Genomic DNA, 15,547 nt, shown 5'->3' on the forward strand with positions numbered 1-15,547 from the left:
CCCTCTGCTACATTACAGCTGTGTGAAGATCCAATTAAAAAGTTAGTGCTGAAAGACCTGGTTAGTAGTAGAAGTAAATAAGGTGAAAGAAGAAAGTTAAGATTTAATAATTAATTAGCAGATGAAAGATATTACAGATCACCATTCACTAAGAATAACTTCCGTGTATTATTAATAAGTCTTGCTGATTCAAGGACTGATTAATTAACGTTGACTACAGCCAGAGCCAGAGGCAGATATTTATATAGGCAGTGTTTACACAAGCATTGGACTGGATGTCAGGAAGATCCTGAGTTTGAATCCTGCCATACTAGCAGTATGATCCTAAGCACGTCACTTAACCTCTTTGACTATTTTCTCATCTATAAAATACCATCTACAACATCAGGGTATTGTGAAGATGAAATGAGATAATATATGTAAAATATCTTGTAAATATTAAGCATTACATAAATGATAATTATTTAGCATTATCATCATTTTCATTCTCTAGCTACAGAAACTAAAAGAGTCTGCTGTTCTTCTTTAATTGGACCTTCACATAGCTATAATGTAGCAGAGGGGTTAATCTAAATAGAATGATCGACCTGCAGACACACGTACAAAGCTAAGTATCCAGGAAAGAACTTTTAGATACTTTTTTGGAAGATGCTAAACTCATTTTATTTTCTAGCAAAAGCATTTTTAAAATTTTCTCTACATCTGAGACCTTAGAGTCATTTTCTGGTATTATCATGACCGGAGGTATGACTGGAGATACAATGGAAAGACTTTGGGAACTGACATCAGAGGATCGTGATTCAGATACTGGCTCTGCCAATTACTGCCAACTTCTCCAACCCTTAGCTGTTTCTGTTAAATGGGGAAGGGGTTAGACCAAGGGACCTCTACAATCCCTCTCCTACAAAACCTCTTAGGAAGGTACTTCGTTAATCAGTAGCAATCTTCCCATTTGATAGGTCTCCCTTATAAAAGATCTTAACTGAATGAAGTCTTAGAAATCTTTAACTCAGCTGCTTGCATAATGTATGTCAACAAACCAATTGCAGACACACCTTTTTCAGTTCTTTTCAGTTCCCAAAGTTTAAAGTATAATGGCACCCTTTTGTTGTCTACCATGTCAGTTATTTTAGTTTTAGCCTTGTATACAAAGAAGCACCAAAGAGGCACACTGAATTAATACACGACTAATTCCTCCTTAAAAATACTTTTGGCTGACTGCTAAGTCTGTAGCCCAAAGAGATTTTTTTAAAAAGGAAAAAGGATCTACATGCACAAAAATATTTATAGCAGCTCTTTTTGTAGTGGCTAAGAATTGGAAATCAAGCGGATCCCCATAAATTAAGGAAATAGTTTAACAAGTTATGGTATATGACTGTGATGAAATATTATTGTGCTATAAGAAATGACAAGTGGGATCATTGGAGAAAAACCTGGAAAGACTTACATGACCTGATGCAAATGAAGTGGGCAGAACCAGGAGAATGTCTTACACAGTAACAGCAATACTGTATCATGAAGAATTGTGGATGACTTGGCTATTTTCAGCATTACAATGATCCAAGACAATTCCAAAGGACTCATGATAAAACATGTTATTCACCTCCAGAAAAAGAACTGATATTGTCTGAATACAGACTGAAGCATACTGTATTTCCTTCTTTCTTTCCTTTTTTCTTTCATTCTTTTTTGCTCCAGTCTTTTTGTACAAAATGACTAATATGGAAATGTTTTACATGATTGCATGTGTATAACCTATATCAGACTGCTTACTTTCTCAGGGAGAGGGGAGGGGAGGAAGGGAGAAAGATATTTTGGAACTCAAAACTTTTTTTTTAAATGTTAAAAATTGTTTTAACATGTAACTGGGGGTGGAATAAACATTTTTTTTAAAGGGATTATTGGTAACTTGGAAAAAAATACTTTTGGCTGGATACTTAACTAACCATTAGGTGCCAACCTCCTTGACTTCCTGCCATTCTCTAACATCTTTCACTTATCTCCACTTCCAGATCAGAAACAACTAATTATCTTTACAGAAAACTCTTGTGGATGTGTTGTAGAAAGAGATATATGGTATGGGAAAAAATTGTTTTTAAAAATTAATAAACAGCTTTCACTGAATTCCTAATATTATTAACTAATAAAAAGCTTCAATCTAATTTGATGATTAAAACTGAGGACATAGAGGAAGCAGGAAATAAAATTAGATTACATTTAACAATTAATGTTTTATATGTAGCACTCCTTCCAGAGGGATTATGAGAATTAATGTGTTACTAGAGTGAGGCAGTTGGGCTCTCTGACCCTAGCAAAAGGTTGTCAAATTGCTCTCTGAGGTCCATTCTCAGGCAAGAAAAGTGGATTGCCCTATGATCATGTCCAAATCATCTCATTTTCTCTATGCTTCAGCTTGTACATCTGTAAAATACAGTGAAGATACACCTGTACCTTAGGGTTGTTGTATGGCATCACTGCCATGAAAAGGATGACTGATGATACTGTAGAAATCCACATAGCAGTTATGGTATATGAAGCACTTTGCATGCATGCACTCACACATGTGTACAGACACCACACCCTTTATTTCCATATAACAGTGGTCATCCCAAAGTACCAAGTCCTTTAGTGCCTAGTAAATGTGTCCCATTAAGTGGTCAGAGCCTAGGCCTCCCATGAAACATATGTGGAGGATGTACACACCTACTTCCTGACCACTTCCTGGCACATGTATGTCCAGTGATAAAAGACTTAACACTTGTAGGTAGACATTGCTATATAAGACACAGTGAAAGGAAACTTGCCCTAGAAGTTGGGAGCCCTATCAATCAACAAGCATATTAACTGCCTACACTAGGCCAAGAACTCTGTTAGGACATAACGAAAAAAGAGTCCTTTCCCTCAAGAAACTTACATATATAGGTGGGGGAAGATAATATGGACACAGAGCAACTGGGGTAAATTAGAAAAAGCTACATGAATTAGGCCTTAAAGGAAATCCTATTTTTGCTTGAATTTGTATTCTCAGAGAGTATCATAATGCCTAACCCCTAGATAAATGCTTTATCTAATTTAATCTGACTAGGAATCCTAAAAAGTGGAGGTGAGGAAGGAGAGCCCACAAGGAGACGGACTACTATTACAAGGAGCAGTAAAACTAATTATGCCTGAAAGAATAAGGGGTCTAGGTTTAAACACTGGCTCTAAAAGAAACTGTGGGATTTAGCAACTTTGGGTCTCAGCTATCTCAGCTGTAAAGTGAGAGTCACAGGCTAGGTAAAGTGGTATAATAGAAAATGTATGAAATTTGAAGTCAGAGGGCTTGGGTTTGAATCCCATCTCTGCTATTTCCTATGTGACCTTGAGCAATTTCCTCAACTATAAATTGAGTTGGTTAGATGAGAAGACTCCCTTCCATCTCTAAATCTACGACCCTATGATCCTCTGAGTCTGAAGTTTACAGAGCAATGCTTTATCATAGTTCATTTTCCCACTGTTACAAGTAAAATTGTATCGACAAAATATCATATACATGAGGCACTAATACAATTTTACATGGAACTATGTGGTAACCAATCAACGAATCAATCAGCAAGAATTAAGTAGGCACATAAGTCAAAGTATGGCTAATGTGAGAGGTGGACAATCAAAGGAGTTTTCCAAAATTCTTCAATTCTTGAAGTACTGAAGTAAATCCACTAGAGATGCTTTTTCTAACCCTATATAGCTGTAACATATCTGTAATTTAATATTTTCAGAAGAATGTTTTATATCCAAAAGAAAACTAGTCCCACAATTATGTGTTAAATAAGAGATAATAATCAAAGAATCAGCTTTTTCATTTATTAGTATAGCCACAGTCTTGTGTATATTTTAGTCTCTTAAAAACAATGGTTTTGATACAACTAAGTTTCAAAGGACTTGACTTAAAATAACAAAATAAATCTGAGTGAAGTTATAAAACCATAAATGGATTGAAAGTCAGACCTGGGTTTTAATCCCAGCTCTTAACACTTGGAACAAGTCCATTAACCCTCTGAGCTTGTTTCTTCCTGAACTGGTAAAGAGGGGAAATAATTTTAAGTGCTCTCTATGATCTCTGAGAGTTCTAACCTCCCTCAAAATCATATAAACATTTGACCGTCAATTGCATGGTTGAAATTTAATAATCGTAATAGCTGACATGTGGCAGGCACTGTGCTAAGCACTTTATAATCATTATCTCCTACGACCCTCACAGCAGCCTTGGGAGATAGTTGGTGGTTCCACAAAGTCACAGAATGGAAAAGAGAACACCTAGTTCATGCCACTCATTTCACACATGGGTCCTTTAGTTTGGATTTAGCTGCCTCCCTAAGTCAGAAGTCCTTTACCTTTATGGGATCATGGACTTCTGCAGCAGTCTGCTCATGGCAATGGACCATTTCCGGTGGCTTAGAACTCTGGGCTTGGCAACCAGGAAGACTTATATTCCTGAATTCAAATCCAGCCTCAGGCATTTACTAGCTATGTGACCCTGGGCAAGTCACTTAATGCTTTTTGCCTCAGTTTCCTCATCTGTAAAATGAGCTGGAGAAGAACATGGCAAACCACTACAGTAGCTCTGACAAAAAAAACCCAAATGGCAGGAAGAGTTGGCCACAACTGATCAATAAAATGAACTATTTCTCAAAATGTTTTAAAAGACCCCAAACACATAGGATTACAAAGCAAATTCACTATACTGAAATCACACAGAGAATTAATATATTATGTATTAAATACATAAACCACACAGGTTTACACAGTTTACTATATTGAAATAGTAAATATATATATTTAAATTTTAAGTACATAAGTTTAAACGTATGGAATACATATAAAACTATTTCATTATAGTAAGTTTCCTTTGTAATCCTGTGTTTTGAAACCTTTAAAACATTCTGAGAAATGGCATACACACACACACACACACTTAAATTCAGAATTTCAGAACTCCTGGACTGCGGTGACAAGGAGAAGCGTGGCACCTGGACTCCTGGGACACCTGGATGGGACCCGCAGGTAGCCAGACGAGCTAGGATGGCCAGGCTGTGCACCCGCGGACTAAGCCGGACAAAGCTGCGCTTCGGCTCCAAACATGCGGGAGGTGGGGAGACGCTCTCCCCCCCGACCCTGTCCCCTCACTCCGCCCCTATCCCTCCAGCCCCAGACTCGGAGCGCCCCGGATCTTCCCGTGCGCAGAGGGAGCGGTCCCCGAGCCTCTGCTCCACACGTGGGGAGCTGCCCACGCGGTCCCTCGGAGTTAAAGGCAAAGAAACGGAAGGCCCCCCCGGGCAGCGACCTCCCCAGCCCTACGACCTGTCGGTCAGGGACCCCTCAGCCGGTCACGGACACACCTGTGTCAGGACTTACCGGCTGCGTGATGTTCTCGCGATACTGAGAGCGCTGTCTCCAGCACCTCCCCTTCTCCTAGGGCCTATCCAGACGGAGAGGGGGCGGGGCATCGGGGCGTCGGGGGGCGGGAGAGAGGGACGTCCTGGTCCTGTAAGGAGAAGGAGCTGGGGTGGCTGGGAACGCGAACATCTCCCACTTCCCGCGAGAGTCGGGACCAGGAAGACGTCTGCGGAGCGGGGCTGTGGAGCAATTGTTGCTGCCGGTGCTGCGGAAGTGGCCGCCGCCGCCGTGGGGAATCGAGGGGCAGGCAGCTAGTCCGCAGGCGGGTGCAGGTCGGAGCGGCCCCTCCGGGCCCGCGGCAGCCCCAGGCGCGGTCTTTCACCGTCAGGCGGGGAGGACCCGAAGCACCTGACAGATTAAGATGGCGGCGATGTCTGCGGGAGGCGGCAGCGGCGGCGTGAACCCGTTTCTCAGCGACTCGGACGACGAAGACGACGAAGTGGCGGCGACCGAGGAGGAGCGGCGGCCCGGCCTGCGGCTGGGTCCCGGAGGCGGCCCCGATCCCGGCTCCGGAGGCTCCCTGTCCCCGCAGGAGCCGATGGCGGGGGCGGGCGGAGGGCGGCCGGGGGTCCCCGGGGGGGAGGCGGCCTCGGCGGCCGCCGCGGGAGAGCCCCCCGCCCGCCTGTCGGTGGACGCTATCGCGGCGCAGCTGCTGCGCGATCAGTTCCTGCTGACGGCCCTGGAGCTGCACACGGAGCTGCTGGAGAGCGGCCGGGAGCTGCCGCGCCTCCGGGACTACTTCTCCAACCCGGGCAACTTCGAGCGGCAGAGCGGGACCCCGCCTGGAGTGGGAGGCCCCGGGATCCTCGGGGCGGCCGGAGCGGGGGGTGCCGGGAGCCGGGAGCCAAGTGTGATGCCAGGCGGGGGACAGCTCAGTAAGTGGTCTACACCGCCGGCTTCGCTACAGCCTGGGTGTGGGTGCGGGCTGGGCTGACCGCTGGGGGGCTTCGGGGTTGTTTTTGGTGATTTGCATTTGTGTTCCTAGTGAGGGGCTGGGAGAGAAGAGAAAATTTACTTAGAATCTTACAGCAGACTGAAAGGTCTTTTAATTATTGTTTGGAAACAACTGATTCAAACCTTGGTTGAGGTTACATTTGATTTTCATATCTTGGTTTCCTTATTGGTTGGGGGAGGGAAGGAAAGGTCTAGGGAAAGGTTAGCAGCTTGATTATCGAATTTATCATCTTTATGTTTTTGGCTTTTGGTTGTCATTTCATGAATTTCCACATCAGGAAGGAAAGTGTTTTATAGGTGAAGGAAAAGTAATTGCATAGATGACTGAACGACATAAAACAAAGGCTTTTGAGGCTTAAAGTACTTTTAAAGATCATCGTGGTCCCTATTTTTTAAAATGGGGATTATGCTTCATAATTGGTTTCTTTTTAAGCAAGAGGTGGCCCCACCCAATCCTGTTATCCTTGATGTGAACTAACTTGGATGTTCTCAAAGTGGTGAGAATTGGGAAGTTGAGCAAAGATTTTATGTGGTTTTGTGTGTGCTCCTACTTCTGCTCTAGGCACTGGACAACAAAGTTGAAATATTATATAGTTCCTGTGGGCAAGGACTTTGCACTCTAGGGACTGAGAAAAGTAAATTATCATGATGCAAGTTAGTATATGATTGTCTAGGAAAAGTCAAACAAACCTTAGTGATTCAAGGAAGGAGGAATCACTTCTAATCACTGTCAGGTAGGAACTGACACCTTAACTGAGTCATAATATTGAAGGAGGATCATAGGTTGTAGGATGCTGTGAGGGAACCATAAAGATAATTTAACCTACCTTGATCTCAAATCTTAAGCAGAATGGGACAAGAGTGTGTGGAGTATTCACAAATTTGTCCTATTTGCCTGGAACAAAACGAAGTATAAGCAAGAGGACAAAGAGAAGGAAAGAAGCATTTACTGAGAGCCTGCTAGGAGCTTTACAAATATCTGATTTGATCTTCAGGATAATCCTAAAGGCAAGTGCTATTACTACCTCCATTTAATAATTGAGAAAGCTGAGGCAAGTAGAGGCTAAGCGACTTCCCCAAGGTCACATAGCTAGTAAATATCAGAAGCTAGATTTGAATTCCAGGTCTTCTGACTCAAGGCCTAGTGCTGTATTCACCGAGCCACCTACCTGTCTATGGGAAGAAAAAGTAATAAGTTCAGTTTGTGTAAAGTGAAATGCAGTCAAGGCTATAAAATTAGGTCTGAGACAGATCATTTTACATGTAGTTTGTATTTCCATAAATTATTGGACAGAATTTGGCTTAATCAGATTTATGCCTTAGATGATCTTGGCACTTGTTAAAGATGGAAACTTCAGATAGGGAAAATAAGGTAAGAGGCTATTAGAGTGACCCAGGGAATTGAGGACAAGACCTGACATAAAATTGAGGGAGTGCAAAGGAAAATACATTGGTGCCAGAGATTGCACTTAGAATCAGTAGGATTGGAATGACTGGATATGGGAGGAGATAGTCAAGAATGACTCAAGTGTTTGAGTCTGGGTGACTGAGACTGATGGTGTCTTTAAGAGAAAAGGGAAGTTAGGAGGGGGCTTTTGAGCCAGGGATAAGAAAGGGAACACATTCAAGGCATAGAAGACAAACTAATGCAGAAGCACAGAGATGTGAGATGGAGTGGCAAGTGTGAGGAATGGAAAGAATGCCGTTTTAGGTAGAACTCAAGAATGCAGGAGAACAAGTAATGTCCAGATAGGTTAAAAAGCATTTGGGACCAGGTTGTATAGAACTTTAGAAAGAAAGAGAAATGAGGCTGTTATAACAATCTAGGTGAGAGGAAATGAGGGCCAAGGTGGTAGCTATGTGAATGGAGAAAAGGGGTCAAAAATAAGATATGTTGTGTAGGGAGAAACTGCAAGATTTAGCAACTGATTGAGTATGTGGAGTAAGGGAGAATGAGGAGTCAAGGATAATGCTTGAGATTATGAATCTGGAGTCAGGAAAGATGGTGGTGCCTATATAGAAAGAGGGAAGATTGGAACAGAAGAAGGTTTAGGAGAAAAGATGATAAGCTTATGTAAATATTTCAACTTTGTATTCCAGTACCTGGGATAAAGGAGGAACTTAAATGTATATATCATTGCTCACTTTCCTAATTCTCATCACATTGAAAACAACCAAATTATTTCACACAAAGCATAACAGGATTGGATGGAGACAACAGGGTCTCATAGTTTACTATAATTTTGGAAGCTTTAATGTAAAAATGTCAATAAATTCAACAGTTCTTGATTAAAAAGAATCCAATTAGGAAGCATAAAGGCCATTTTTAAAAATAAGGACTATGATGATCTTAAAAGTACTCTAAGCCTCAAAAGCTTTTGTTTTATGTTGTTCAGTCAGGCAGGGAATTACTTTTCCTTTTCCTGCAAAATATTTTCATTCCTGATACTGAGATTCATGAAATGACAATCAGCAGTTGAAAAAAATAATAAAGCTGTTACCTTTGAAGTGTCTGATAGGCAATTGAGCAGTTGGTTATTTGATACCGGAGCTCCGAAGAGATACTGGGCTGAAGATATGACAGTTATCTGCATAGAGAATGGGAAAACCCATCTCCCATGGCTGTGCCCAAATTACAGAGGTTTTAGAGGGTGAAAAGAAGAGGACTTAGGACAGGACCTTGGGGAACACCCCAATTAGGAAGTGTTCTGTAGCTGATGAATGTATGAATAAGAGAGAAAGAGAAGGAGCAGTCAAACAAGCAGGGGAAGAACCAAGAAAAGGGTCTTCGGACAATCCAGAGAGGAAAGAGTATCAAGTTGGAGAGGGTGGTCAACATCATCAATTGCACGAGATAGGTTGAGAAGGATTAGGACCTAGAAAAGACCCAGATTTGAGACGAGAGAACAAGTACCCTTAGAGAGAGCAGTTTCAATTGAATGATGAGGTCAGCAGAAGCTAAATTGCAAAAAGTTGAAGAGTGAGGGAGAGTAGAAGAAATGGAGGCAGCTAGTGTAGATAGCTTTTTCTAGGAGTTTGGCTGAGAAAAGGAGATGAGATGTAGCACAAGAGCTTGTCAGTCTGTCAACTAGCATTTATTCCTGTTCCCTGCAAGACATTGTGTTAAGCTCTGGGGATACAAAGAAAGGCACAAGACTGTCCTTCCCCTCAGCCGCCTCACAGTCTAATGGGAAAGGTAGCATGCAAACAGTTTTACAAACAAGATACATATGGGATAAATGGGGGGTAATCTCAGAAGAAAGTCATTAAAATTAAGGAGGACTGGGAAAGGCTTATAGCAAGAATATTGGACCTTAGCCTCTTGAAGAACATCAGGGAATCAAAGAAGCTGATATGGGGAAGGAAAGATTTCCAGGAATGGGGGACAGCTAGTGAAAATGCTTAGTCAAAAGATAGAGTGTCTTGTGCAATGAACAAGGAAGACAAAGTCAAGAGTATGTCGATGGGAGTCCAGATAAAAGGCTATGAAAGCCAAATAGGATTTTCTGTTTGATAATAACAGAAATAGGGAGCCACCAGAGTTTATTTCATGAAGGGAGATATGGTCAGACCTGCCTTTTAGGAAGATAACTTTTGAGAGCTGAACAGAGAATGAACGGACTGGCATGGGACCAGACCAGCCAGCAGGCTCTGTTACAGTAGTCTAGATATGCAGGATAACGGCCCGCACCAATGTGATAGCGGTATTAGAAAGAGGAAAGAGCACATATGAAAGATATTGTGGAGGTAGAAATGGTAGAACTTGGCAACTAATTGGATATGAGAGGTGAGAGTGAGGAGTTGAGGATGACATCTAGGATATGAGTCTAGGAGGATAATAGGATAAGGGAGAGTTGAGAGCAGAGTTCACAAATTCAGTTTTTCAAGTATTGAGTTTAGATATATACAGGGCATCTAATTTGAGATGTCTAATAGGCAGGTGGAGAGACATGATGCTAGAGTTGGGGAGAGAGGCTGGACAAGTAGATTTGAAAATCATTTTGCATAGAGATGATAATTGAAACCATGGCATCTGATGACATCACACCCAGTGAAATGGTTGGTTGGTTGTTGTCCTTCGTTTTCAAAGAGGACCAAAATGACATCACCATGATAAAGTGAAATTTTAGTGTGTCCGACTGTGGCTGATCAGACCAATATGACCTTGGAATGCTCTACCACAGGTTGGGCACGGATAGTTCATATGAATACTTGGGTTGGATATCCCAAGTTTGCGTGTCCTACATTTACTTTGTACTGTCTCAATTCTGCTTTGTTCAAAGAGCACAGCACCCTTTCTGATGTGGGCACACCAGGCTGAGCAGTCCTGTGCCAGTGTCTCCCATGTTACACAGTCAAATCCAAAGTTCTTGAGAGAGACCTTAACAGTGTCCTTGTATCGCTTCTTCTGACCACCATGTGATCACCTGCGCCATGCGAGTTCTCCATAAAATACTCTTTTTGGCAAGCATACATTTTGCATTCAAACAGCGTGGCCAGCCCATTGGAATGGTACCCCCTGAAATATAGTTTGAATACTTGGCAGTTCAGTTTGAGCAAGAACTTCAGTGTCTGATACCTTATCCTGCCAGATGGTCCTCAGAATCTTCCTAAGACAGTTCAAATGGAAGTGATTCAGTTTCCTGGCATGGTTCTGGTAGACTGTCCATGTTTCACAAGTATATAACAATGAGGTCAGCACAGCAGCTCTGTAGACCTTCATTTTGGTAATCAGTCTTTTCTCCCAAACTTTTCTAATATAGGGAAAGCAGAGGATGTAGGACTGAAGTTTTGTTTTGGTTTGTTTGTTTAAAGGATGAGTGAGTTTAGGCCTGTTTGATTGCAGTAAGGAAGGAATCAGTTGATAGAGGGAAGGAGACTTTGAAGATTCAAGAAAGATGAAGAATGAATGAGGGTACAGTCTTCTAAAGAATACGAGTAGGGATAGGATTAAGTGCACTTGGAAACTAGGTCTTTGCAGTGGATAGAGTGCTGGGCCTGGAGTCAGAAAGACCTTTGTTCCAATTCACCTCATATACTGTATAGCTGTGTGATCCTGGCCAAGTCACTTCACCTCTGTCTACCTCAGTTTCCTCAACTGTAAAATTAGGATAATAATAGTCCTTACTTCACAGGGATGTTGTAGGGATCAAATGAGATGACATTTGCAAAGCACTTATCACAGTGCCTGGCACCTAGTAGGCACTTCAATAAATACTTATTCCCTTCTCTTCCCTACATTATAGAGAGGGTTTAGGCTTGCAAGGAGAAGAGCTTCCTTTGTCTGAGTCTGGGGGAGAAGGAAACAGTGGGAGATGCAGTTTGGCGATTTTGAGATGAAAACTGTCTTTACACTCTGTTGTGCAGTCAAACTAGCTTTTTTCTTCCTCACACATATATACTTCCATGCCCAACTCTGGGCATTTTACAGTCTGTCCTCCATGCCTAGAATGCATTTGTTTATCACCACTGCCTCTTTAGAATTTTAAGTTGCTTTCAAAATTCAGGGGGATAGCTAGTGAAAATGCTGTCCTATATGAGATCTTTGCTGCCTCCTCCTCCCCATACTGATGTCAGAATAAAACATTTTGACCTTCTGATTGAAAGTTACAATATGAAAGTATATCTTTTTGGTTGTTCTTTTAAAAGTACTCAAAGCCTCAAGTTAATCAACAGTCAATAAAGTACCAAAAATCTACTTTAAAATTCCAAATGCCACTAAAGCCTCAGAGGATGGATACAATGAAATTAACTTTCCTAACCATTAATATGTATTCCTAAAATTTAACTATTTTATTTAAAACTTAGTCAGATTTTATACTGAAGCCCTGGGAAATGTCCAAATTCTTGTTTGTTTTTTTGTTTTTTGTATTGGAGTTGCTTACACATATGGATACTACATGAAATAGAGGGTGATCAGCAGAGGCTTAGAAATCATTTTTTTATATATAAAACTGTAATGACTTTTATTTCCAACAGGACTTCACTTATATAAATGCATTTACTTTCGTACAAATGCATAAAGACTTTCATTGAAACCAGCTTGAATAAATAAAAGCTCTTGGAGCAGAAATTTCTGACAAGTGTCTACTGTTGTAAGGCAGAGAAAAACACTTTCTTCATTTGGTTTTCTCACCAGTTTAATGTTATGCTATTTTAAGCTCTGAGAAAGCTGGGAATGGAGTTAGCTGGGGCTAAATTGATAATGAGATATTTGCACATCTTCTGACTTCTTCCAAAGGATAAGAAGACACCTTAGAAAAACCATTGTCCTAGAAAAATTGAAAAACACAAAACAATTGAGAGAGAAAAATCAAATTACACTTTGCTTTTTAATATATTTTGCTTTACATAAAAGGATTCTAATAAGTGAAAATAGTAAAAAAAATTACATGAAAGAGCTTTATTCATGTAACAAAATGACAGTTAGCTTCAGTTATTTATCACAGGCATTTTAAAAGTCTTTTAATGTCTATATTGTTATTCTTTAGTCATTTCAATCATGTCCATGATCAATCATGTGGCCCTTTTTAGGGTTCTCTTAGCAGAGATATTGGAGTGGTTTTACTTACTTCTGCTCATTTTACATATGGGGAAACTGAGGCAAACAGCATTAAGTGACTTGCTAGGAAACCATAGCTAATTAGTGTGAGCCAGATTTGAACTCAGGTCTTCCTGACTCCAGGTCGACTGCGCTATCTAGCTGCTCTAAGAAACTTGTAACAAAAAAATGTGTATGTAAATGCTGAAAAAATTAGTTTTGTCTTAAAATTTCTTCCTAAAGCAATATTTTAAAAGTTTGTATTTTTGCTGTACTAAAAAAATAAAAAATTTTATTTTGAGCTGAAAATGTATTTTGTACATTTAAACAAAGAGGAAGTGAAATATAAAGTAGTATTCTTTTCCTTAAATTAACTGTGGACAGTAAGGCAAGAAATCTTGATGAGGGCTTAAAAAGATGTCACTGTGGCAGTTGTTGTTGTTTGTCCTTTGTCCTTGAAGAGAATCATGACTTCAGGGAAGTGAAGCCATGACTGTGCAAACTAATTGAATTTAAGTGAGGGAGGGCCATGCAAGTCACCAGCTTCACTTTCTCCTCGGGAGCCATCTGGGTCCAGTGGCAAGATAAAGATCTGGACATCTGATGATGGCCTTGGATGCTGTGGGAGACCTTGGCCTTTTTAAGCTAAGGTCTTTTACAGGTCTCAATTTGACTGAGGCAACACCCATTCAATGATTAAGGCTAGGTAAAAAAACTAGACCCAGAATGGCCTCTTTTACGTAGTCAAAAAAAAAAAAAAAAGAGTCTCACTCTGCTTGGGGAAGACCCTCAGGGTTTCTAGCAAAAATGGAAACCTATTTACACTCACTCTGAGCCAATCTATGCCCAAACAGTGACCAAGTGGGGCTTGGCCTGGGACCTATTTTTGCCCGATCAATGAGAGCCAGAGTTATTTGTGTTTAAAGCACTGTCCTTAAGAAAAAAATTCAGCCTGTAAGTGCCAAGATATCTTGCTAGGCTTCATTGATCAAAGTTTACATCCCTTTGGGCAGAGCTCCTGAGGTGAGGGTATGATACCCTATGTGGACAGAGGGAAGGGATTTGGCAGTACACATTTATTAAGGACCTCCTATGTTCCAGCTGCTATGCTAAATTCTGGAGACAAAAAAAAAGAAAAAAAAAAAAAGAAAAGACAGATCCTGCCCCGAAGGGTTTCAAAATCTCAAAACAGCAAGAAATAGGTACAAACAAGCCATTGCAGGAGAATAGAAACTCAACAGAGGGAAGGCACTAGAATTAAAGAGGGACTAGGAAAGGTTTCTTGGAGAAGATAGGATTTTAGCTGGGACTTAAAGGAACCCAGAGAAGCCAGAAGGCAGAGATGAAGAGAGATTCAAGACCTAGAAAACAAGGAAAATGCTTGGAGCTGAGAAATGGAATGTCTTGTTTGAGGAACACCAAAAAAAAGCCAGTGTCACTCCTAAAAGTGATAGAGAACCACTAGACTCTTTTCAGTAGGGAGGTGACATGATCACACCTGCACTTAGGAAAATCACTTTAACTGAATGGAGAATAAACTGGAAGAGAGAGAGACTTCTGGCAGGCAGACTTTCATTCATCTGTAATCTTAATATTTTTTGTACTTAACATGATAAATGATGTTATCTGTCAAATTTTAGGTTCCTAACTGGTACTTGCTTCATCCTACTATCATGTATATTCAGCCAGGTGCTTAACAAATACTTTTGATTGCAATTCATTAGTGGAAGATGAAATTGCAGATACAGTCAGAACAGGTTCCAGATCACATTCTAGTTTTATTTTTCTTCACCATTTAAATTTTAGCTAAGATATACGGAAATACTTTTACCTCAATTTCATGATGAACAACTAAAGTGAATACTAACATTCTACTTTAGTAAGGCTGCTGACATATCAGGGCATAAGTAACTACTTGCTGAAGCTCACTACTCTATCTAAAGTGTGATGGCTAGGAACCATAATTTTACATTACTAATTTCCTAAAAAATGAGCAATATTTGATAACCTCTTAAGAAGCCTGGTTTAGTAAAGAGTTGGAACTTTGTATAGGAGCAAAAAACCTGGAAACAAAATAAGTACCCATCAATTGTGAAACAGCTAAACAAATTGTAGTATATGAATTGCATGGAATAAATGCCATTAAAAATTGTGAACATCAAGAATACCAGGAAAGCATGGAAAGACTTGCATGAACTTATGAAAAGTGTAATAAAGATAAGTCAGTCAGCTGTCAACAAGCATTTAAGTGCCTGCTTTGTGGCAGGCACTATGCTTAAGCACTTGGAGATAGAAAGGAGAAAAAAAGGAGCTTGGTAGAAACAATGTGAAAACGACCATGTACAAACAAAATATATACAAGACAAATTTGAGATAATAAACAAGTAGAAGACTGTTGTATTAGTTCATGTCATGAGGTGATGAAGGCCTATGGTCAGGATATGATCAGAGAAGAGAAGTAGGTATATTCGAGAGTTATTATGAAGGTAGAATCAGTAGAACTTGGCAGTGCATTAGATGGGGGTAAATGAAAATGAGTCAGGAATATCTAGATTTTGAGCCTTGACTGAAAGCAGTAGTACCCATGAGAGTAATAAGTAAATTCAGTGGAAAATG

At 40.6% G+C, this 15,547-nt stretch overlaps 1 protein-coding gene across 4 annotated transcripts in view; it reads left to right on the plus strand.

Moving 5' to 3' along the window:
* Nucleotides 1-5,540: 5,540 nt before the first annotated feature.
* Nucleotides 5,541-15,547, plus strand: part of RELCH (RAB11 binding and LisH domain, coiled-coil and HEAT repeat containing) — a 139,392-nt gene continuing 129,385 nt past the window's right edge. For 2 of the 4 annotated variants that reach the window (XR_011966314.1, XM_072605507.1), the window contains exon 1: nucleotides 5,544-6,311. Coding sequence is in view for 2 of the 4 variants with exons in the window: in XM_072605507.1 (XP_072461608.1) it covers nucleotides 5,798-6,311 (514 nt within the window). In the remaining 2 variants the exon portion in view is untranslated. Of the gene's footprint in view, nucleotides 6,312-15,547 lie in introns of all 4 variants that reach the window. The other 2 variants (XR_011966315.1, XM_072605508.1) reach the window with 2 other exon arrangements.

Source organism: Notamacropus eugenii, chromosome 4 (assembly GCF_028372415.1).
Source record: "Notamacropus eugenii isolate mMacEug1 chromosome 4, mMacEug1.pri_v2, whole genome shotgun sequence".
NCBI classification, from domain to species: Eukaryota; Metazoa; Chordata; class Mammalia; order Diprotodontia; family Macropodidae; genus Notamacropus; species Notamacropus eugenii.